Source organism: Mesoplodon densirostris, chromosome 1 (genome assembly GCF_025265405.1).
Source record: "Mesoplodon densirostris isolate mMesDen1 chromosome 1, mMesDen1 primary haplotype, whole genome shotgun sequence".
Lineage (NCBI taxonomy): Eukaryota > Metazoa > Chordata > Mammalia > Artiodactyla > Ziphiidae > Mesoplodon > Mesoplodon densirostris.
In genome coordinates this window covers 155,855,593-155,863,865 of record NC_082661.1, presented here as the reverse complement: position 1 = coordinate 155,863,865, position 8,273 = coordinate 155,855,593, and the positions used below count along the sequence as shown (strand labels likewise).

Below are 8,273 nucleotides of genomic sequence, written 5' to 3'. Positions count from 1 at the left end.
TATTTATACTTAAATAAGGAATCAATTTTAAGTTACATAGTTTATTTAAAAAATAGCTCTGTGCACTCTAGAATTACCCCTTCCCATATACTGTATAACAGATTGGCTAACTCTTCAGTGAATCTCTCCCAACAAATGGACACCAGATCCTTTCCCAGATGTACAGGTTTAATCATGTTCCTGGTTCTTAAATTTTAGAATGGGAAGCTGTATTTCTCTTCTTTCCCAAATATTTTACATAAAATTTTGTATTCAGGTAAGGATACACATATTTCCAAGGTATACAAAAACTTCCAGAAGAATACCACAACTAAAAATATTTTTATCAATTTTCAAGTTCCATTATAGATAAGAAAAGTGAAGCTTAGGGGGAGTTCCCTGGCAGTCCAGTGGTTAGAACTTGGCACTTTCACTGCCATGACCCAGGTTCAATCCCTGGTTGGGGAACTAGGATTCTGCAAACTGAGGTGCAGCCAGAAAAAAAAAGAAAGAAAGAAAGAAAGAAAAGTGAAGCTGATAATTATTGCTACAATGGCAATCATATTACAGTATATAAATGTATCAAATTAACATGTTGTACACCTTAAATCTATACCACACTATATGTCAAATATATGTTTCAATTAAGAAAAAAAGTGAAGCTGAGAAAGTTAAGTACATAACCTGTTACTAACTGGTTGTTACTGGGTTCAAATCAGTTTGTCGGCATCTTCCACCTTGTACCTCATTACCTCTAAGTATCCTTTCTCTTTTATCCACCTATTGAAATCCTGCCTATTCTGTTAGCCTAATGAGAAAAACAGAGTAATAAAAAACAAAAAACTAGGCATTAATTAGGATCCCTGTTTTATCTAAAATAATAATACCAAATTCTCCTTGCAGCTTAAACATAATAAATTGAAAAGTGACTTTCAGAGGCATATACTTGGAAAAGATTTGTTGCTTTGTAAATTTAATCAACATAAAAAGGAATACAGACTGTTTTTAGTATAACACGTATGACAAAAAAGTGGAGAGGCTTTAGGAAACAAATATGGAGAAAACAGTGGCCTCAAAGTGTAATCCACAGATGGGCATAATCAGCATCACCTGAAAATGTGTTAGAAATGCAAATTCTCCACATCAACCCCAGAAGGACTAAATCAGAGACTCCAGATGGAACCAAGCAACCTGTGTTTCAGCAGGCCCTCTAAGTGAGTCTGACACCCACTAAACCTACCAGATATACAGTAAAGTTAGAGAACCCATTTTTCTAAATGATTCAGCCTCAGAAGCAGTGGAAGGAGTTGAAAAAGAAAAAGTTGATTTTCTTGGTTTGGGGAAACTAAAAACTTTTATTAGGATTGTATGCTTTTCTATTGCTCAGTACTAAGCACCCTAATAAATGTTATATTATTTGACCTAAATAAATGTGTTAAATACACACATATATACCATAATTATAAATACATAGTAAAATTGGTATACATAGGGGCAAAAAATAGAGGGAAATATGCCCCCCAAATTAATATGTTGATGTGGGATTTTTGTTTTCTTTCTTTTTAACTCATTCTCCCATATCAGGTAAACATAATACATAGAAATTTGTACGCTTTTCCCCTATTAATTGGTCTTACGTCAGTTTAATTCTCAGGCCCTAAAGGTAAAAGTAAAATTTTGTCTCACATTCCCTAAATCTAAAAAAGTCCCATTCACTCTGTTTTTAAATACTACAAGGACAATTTCTGAATTTCTACGTCTCTAACCTTTTTCTCCTTCACTCAATCACCTATTAAAAACGTCTCCGTTTAAATGTGCAGGTCTTGCACCCAAATTTAAACATCTGAAGATACAAATATATCCCCAGCAGAAATCAGTCTTCAACTTTAACATTCCTTGAATAGCTTCAGAGTGATCTCTTTGCGTGGATTGCTTAACAGTATTGCCCCATGAACCAGCTCCCCCCTCCTTTTATCCACTCTCAGCTCCTTTATTTTCTTGAAATTCTCAGCGCCCTCCCCTGGCTACTATTGACTTCTTAGCAGCCGGGGCCGAAATTTACGCAGGCGCTTTCCAACGTCTCACAGAGTTAGCCTCCCCTGGGTCGCATCCAATCAGGGCCCAGCCAGAAAGCAAGGGCGCAGCAGGCCCTCGCGAGGTTCAACTTCTCTGGGCCTTGTTTCGCGGGCATCACGTGATCTCAGTCCGCGCCTCCCTCTCTTCCTCGCGGAGGTCGCCGCTAGGCCCTGTGCTTCAGCTAGCGCTCGCTGATTGGCCATTGCTCGCGCGGTCTCCTGGGTGACGGGAACGCGGTAGCCTTCTTGGAGGAGATTGGGTGCGCCTGCGCACTTGCTAGATCGCGCGGCTGCTCGAGCGTTGAGATGAAGGTAAGTAATTTACGAACCCCGGGGGAGCGGGAAGAAGCCCGCCAAGAGCCGCTTTGAGGATAGGAGCTTGTGACCTCCCTTCGTCCTCCCGAGTGCGTGAGAAGTGGGGAAGGGAGCGGGGCGACCAACGAGGGGGAGAGCAGGGGCGAAGTTGAAGGAACAAGGGAATAGGAAGGAAAATTGAAGAGGAGAAGGCGGGGAGGGAGGCCTCTTATTTCTGGGACCGCGGATGGGGTTGGCGCTTTGCGGCAAGAGGGAACCCCGCCACGGCTGGAAATGAGCAGACTGGATCTGAAGAGAACCAGAACTTCGCACGGTGGAAAGAACGAGTTGTGTGAAAGCGCTTGGAGGGTCGCGGTGAAGTTGACTCGTTCGGGTGTCAGGAGCTGCCTCATTTCTTGCAGCTAAACACCTGGCAAGCCGCGCGACTGCTCAGCGCCTTAAAATGATTGAAAAGCCTGCGAAAAAATAATCTCAAATTGTATTGCCTGTGACTGGTGCAATTTACAGATCACCTGGCGGCGATGTACATTATTCACGGGGAAATCTGCACACGCAGGTCTCAAGCTCTAGAGCGTCATCCTCTGCACGCAAGGTTTCTGGGCTTGGGCTTCTCGTGAACCCCATTCCCCTGGCTACAGATCATTAACCGTTCGCTTTACCGATCAATATCCCCTTACACACACACACACGCGCGCGCGCACACACACACACACACACACACACCCCTATCTGGCAAAGAAATGGAAAGCTTAGTTTTTATAAGTTCTGGTGGCTATTAATGTGGAGATTGGAGTTGACAGACTGGTAATCTTAACTCATTTCTAAAGCTCTTCACAATTTATGAAGTACCAGAAGTAAGGAGATATTATTATTCCTGGTTCACAGTTGAGAATTCTGTGTTTGAGGCAATTTAATCGACCTGCTTTAAGCCCTACAGCTAATAAATAAAAAGCCAAATATAAACGTTGGTTTTCTGGTTGTGAAGCTAGCACATTTTCCGGTCCATTGTATGTGTATGGAGTGTCTGTAAACCTCCTTTGAATAAAAATAGTTTATAAGATCACAGCCAGAGGAGGTCTACCATGAAGCTGGTAAAATTCAAGTTTAGGAACCCCTCACTTGCATGCAGGGGTTCCAGGGCAATGTGGTCATAAAATTGCAAAAGTAAGATGCTTTTATATTCTTTTTTTTCTTTAAGGGTGTCTTCATGGTCCACAAAACTTGGATGCACCTGTGATTTTAGCGCACCTGTTTTCAGTAGAGGTGGATTTAATCTTTAACATAGTAAATGCCTATGATTGGTGTTCAATTTTGACCACTGGAAGAGTTTTGTGTTGCTATTCATACTGTCAAGCCACCTGCAGTAGTCTCTAAACTTCACATGCCTAGATATAGGCATCATTGTTTAACCTGTAATTTAACCTAATGTTAAAATCTACATTTATTCATCCAAACTCTTAAGTTCCTAGATGTTCTAGATCAGCACTGTTTTGATATAAATATAATGTGAGCCAGTGTAATTTAACAATCTTAGTAGCCAAATTAAAATGTTTTTAAAGAAACAGGTAAGATTACTTCTCATAATATATTTTATTCTACCCAGTATATCCAAAATATTATCACTTCAACATGTAATCAGTATGAAAATTATCAGTGAAGATAGTTTTCATTCTCTCCTTTATAGTCTTTGAAACCCCATGTGTAGTTTATATTTACAGCACATCTAAATTTGGACTGCCCACATTTCAAGTCCTCAATATAATTCCAAGTCCACATGTGGTTTGTGGCTTCCATACTGGATACACAGTTCTTTATTGTCTAAGTGAAAAGAATGATTTTTCAATTGAAAAAGTGTCCACCCAATAGCCAAATTAAACACTTAATGATAAAGTAAATGTAACTGATGGGGAAAGGAAAATAATAATTTTGAAGAAAGTATAGACATTTTGTATTTCTATCGGGGTTTTGTTTTTTTTTGTTTTTGTTTTTTGTTTTTTTTGGCTGTATGCGGGCCTCTCACTGTTGTGGCCTCTCCCGTTGTGGAGCACAGGCTCCAGACGTGCAGGCTCAGTGGCCATGGCTCACGGGCCCAGCTGCTCCACGGCATGTGGGATCCTCCCAGACCGGGGCACGAACCCGTGTCCCCTGCATCGGCAGGCGGACTCTCAACCACTGCACCACCAGGGAAGCCCCAGGGTTAATATTTTTTAATAGCAACTTTGTTAAATTTAATCTCCCCAAATCTATGCTATTAATAATTAGCTAAGTTCAAGTTTAAATTATTTAAATTTTTAATAGCTATAAAACACTAAAGCCATACATTTTTATAAAATTGATATTTGAAAACATTCAAAAGCAAAAACGTTTTATAGTGAATGCTCCCATATATATCGAGGTCCATACTTTACCGACCAGATTGTGGTTATTTGGTTGGTTGGTTGATTGGTCATTTTGTTTGTTACATTGTTGACTTCTTTTGGGTAAGCTCTAGCATAAGCCTTCACCATCCTGAATCCTACTGTTTTCATTATCATGTTTTGACATCTTTTCTGACCAACGCTTAATTGTATGTTTTGACAATATAGAAATTGTATTGTGTTTTTTAGCGTGTTTTCTCACTGCTAGAAAAGACTTGGCTTGGCACACCAATAAAGTTTACCTGGCAGAAAACATCAGGAAACTACCTTGCAGTAACAGGGTAAGAAATCAGTGAATGTTGGTAAATCATCCTGACTCCAAATGGTTGTATGCCCACCTAACTACACTATCTGTTCAGTAGAAATTCTTGGGTGATGACTGAATGGTGGGAAAAGTAATATATTTCCATTAACATCACAATTCATAGAACCTTTTCCCTGGTAATAACTTTTTACATATAAATTATGAAACTATCGTGAGAAAATAAAATCAGTTGGGTGTATAAAAAAACTCTTTAGAGAAATAAGAAACACTTAAATCGTATCTTTGCGTTCTGATTTCTTTTAGAGCTGATCATATTGTGAAAATCTTTGATCGCCATGGTCAAAAAAGAAGTGAAATCAACTTATCTGGGTAAGTACAGTGGTAGATCAAAAACTTTTTCAAGCTTTGTGGCCTAAAAAATAAAAAAACACTGTCTGAAAACTATGATCAAATCGAATTTTATAACATATCTTACCTGTATCTCCTCTTTTGCCTTCTCCATTTGCAAAGAGATTTGGTTTTTTATACCATAAACAGTTAATGAAATATGTATATATATAGCATATGAATTAGAATTTAACATTTATAAACACTCATACATTCACAGATAGTCTGTAAGACAGAATTATAAATGAGTCCATGTGAAAGAATTCTTACTTAATTATAAACAAGCTTTAGTGTGTGTATATGCAGGTAAGATAAGCCCATATGTCTGTAGTATTTCCTCTCTAATAGTTACTTTTTGCATACTTCTTAAAGGACAAAGACCTTATTTTTTTTTTTTTTTTTTTTGGCGGTATGTGGGCCTCTCACTGTTGTGGCCTCTCCCGTTGCGGAGCACAGGCTCCGGACACGCAGGCTCAACGGCCATGGCTCATGGGCCAAGCCGCTCTGCGGCATGTGGGATCCTCCCAGACCGGGGCACGAACCCGTGTCCCCTGCATCGGCAGGCGGACTCTCAACCACTGCGCCACCAGGGAAGCCCAAGACCTTATTTTATATATTTTAAGGAAGTCATTCTAGATTACAGTAAGCATAACATAAACATTTTTTTTTTTTTTTTTTTTGCGGTACACGGGCCTCTCACTGTTGTGGCCTCTCCTGTTGCGGAGCACAGGCTCCGGACGTGCAGGCTCAGCGGCCATGGCTCACGGGCCCAGCCTCTCCGCGGCATGTGGGATCTTCCCTGACCAGGGCACGAACCCGTGTCCCCTGCATCAGCAGGCGGACTCTCAACCACTGCGCCACCAGGGAAGCCCCCACATAAGCATTTTTAATGATTCAGTGTGATCATTCCCTGTATTAGTTATTTTACTGATAGCCTTAGTGGTTATTATGATGTGTAGAATCCCTCACCTAAATGGTCTTATGCTGCCAGGCTTTTTAAATTCACATCTGCTTTCTGTAGCTTATCGCCATCATCTTTGCAAATCAGGTTGCTTTACTTCTCTCCCATCCACCTAATGCCACCATTTTAGCATTTCCCATTGCTCTCTTTTTTTTATTATTATTAATTTTTATTGGAGTATAGTTGCTTTACAATGTTGTGTTAGTTTCTGCTGTACAGCAAAGTGAATCAGCTATACGTATACATATATCCCCTCTTTTTTGGATTTCCTTCCCATTTAGGTCACCACAGAGCATTGAGTAGAGTTCCCTGTACTATACAGTAGGTTCTCATTAGTAATCTGTTTTATACATAGTAGTGTATATATGTCAATCCTAACCTCCCAATTCATCCCACCCCCGCTGCCCTTGATATCCATACGTTTGTTCTCTACGTCTTGTGTTTCTATTTCTGCTTTGCAAATAAGTTCATCTGTATCACTTTTCCTAGATTCCACATATAACGATATTAAATGATATTTGTTTTTCTCTGACTTACTCTGTATGACAGTCTTTAGGTCCACCCACTTCTCTTCAGATGGCACAAATTCATTCTTTTTTATAGCTGAGTAATAGTCCATTGTATATATATACCACATCTTTATCCATTCCTCTGTTGATGGACATTTAGGTGCTTCCATGTCCTGGCTATTGTAACTAGTGCTGCAGTGAACATTGAGGTGCATGTATCTTTTGAATTATGGTTTTCTCCTGGTATATGCCCAGGCATGGGATTGCTGGGTCATATGGTAGTTCTATTTGTAATTTTTTAGGGAATCTCCATACTGTTCTCCATAGTGACTGTATCAGTTTACATTTCCACCAACAGTGTAGGAGGGTTCCCTTTTCTCCACACCCTCTCCAGCATTTGTTGTTTGTAGATTTTCTGATGATGCCCATTCTAACCGGTGTGAGGTGATACCTCATTGTAGTTTTGATTTGCATTTCTCTAATAATTAGTGATGTTGAGCGTCTTTTCATGTGTTTGTTGGCCATCTGTATCCCACTGCTCTCTTAATTGTTGCTTCTGGTTTCTCTATTCTAAGAAACAGAGGGCAAGCTAGTGATAATTATGTCTAAAATAAAGTAAGAAGGCACTTAGTAAAAAAAACTTCTTTGAGTAAATTGTATGAGCTTTATTGCATAATCTCTGTGACATCTATTTTGGTTACACAATGGCCTTATTTTTTTTTTTTTTTTTTTTTTTTTGCTGTATGCGGGCCTCTCACTGTTGTGGCCTCCCCCGTTGCGGAGCACAGGCTCCGGACGCACAGGCTCCGGACGCGCAGGCTCAGCGGCCATGGCTCACGGGCCCAGCCGCTCCGCGGCACATGGGATCCTCCCAGACCGGGGCACGAACCCGTATCCCCTGCATCGGCAGGCGGACTCTCAACCACTTGCGCCACCAGGGAGGCCCAATGGCCTTATTTTTTTACTTATGAATCTTTTGCTGTATTCATCATAGTTGAATTAGACTGTCAAAAGATCTCCACATAAATAAAATGCCATTATATATTGTCTTTAATCGGCAGATGAGTTTATCAACAATTTGAAAGCCTCCCTCTTCCACACTCTCAAAATCCTGAAAATATTATAGAAAATTGAGATCCCAAAACATATTTTATTTCTTTATTTTTAACTTTTTTTTTTTTTTTGGCCACACAGTGTGGCATGTGGGATCTTAGTTCCCTGACCAGGGATCAAACCCATGCCCCCTACATTGGGAGCACAGAGTCTTAACCACTGGACCGCCAGGGAAGTCCCCCAAAACATATTTTAACAGTTCGAAGAATAAAATAACTTAAGTAATGCCCAGCTATCTTAAATGTAAAACTG

The 8,273-nt window shown here is 40.1% G+C and overlaps 1 protein-coding gene across 3 annotated transcripts in view; it reads left to right on the top strand.

The window, feature by feature from the left end:
• Positions 1 to 2,309: 2,309 nt before the first annotated feature.
• WDR19 (WD repeat domain 19) overlaps positions 2,310 to 8,273 on the top strand; it is an 89,129-nt gene continuing 83,165 nt past the window's right edge. For 2 of the 3 annotated variants that reach the window (XM_060110955.1, XM_060110945.1), the window contains exons 1-3: positions 2,310 to 2,366; positions 4,976 to 5,067; positions 5,355 to 5,420. In XM_060110955.1, coding sequence (XP_059966938.1) covers positions 2,361 to 2,366; positions 4,976 to 5,067; positions 5,355 to 5,420 — 164 coding nt within the window. In that variant the 5' untranslated portion in view covers positions 2,310 to 2,360. The other variant, XM_060110962.1, reaches the window with a different exon arrangement.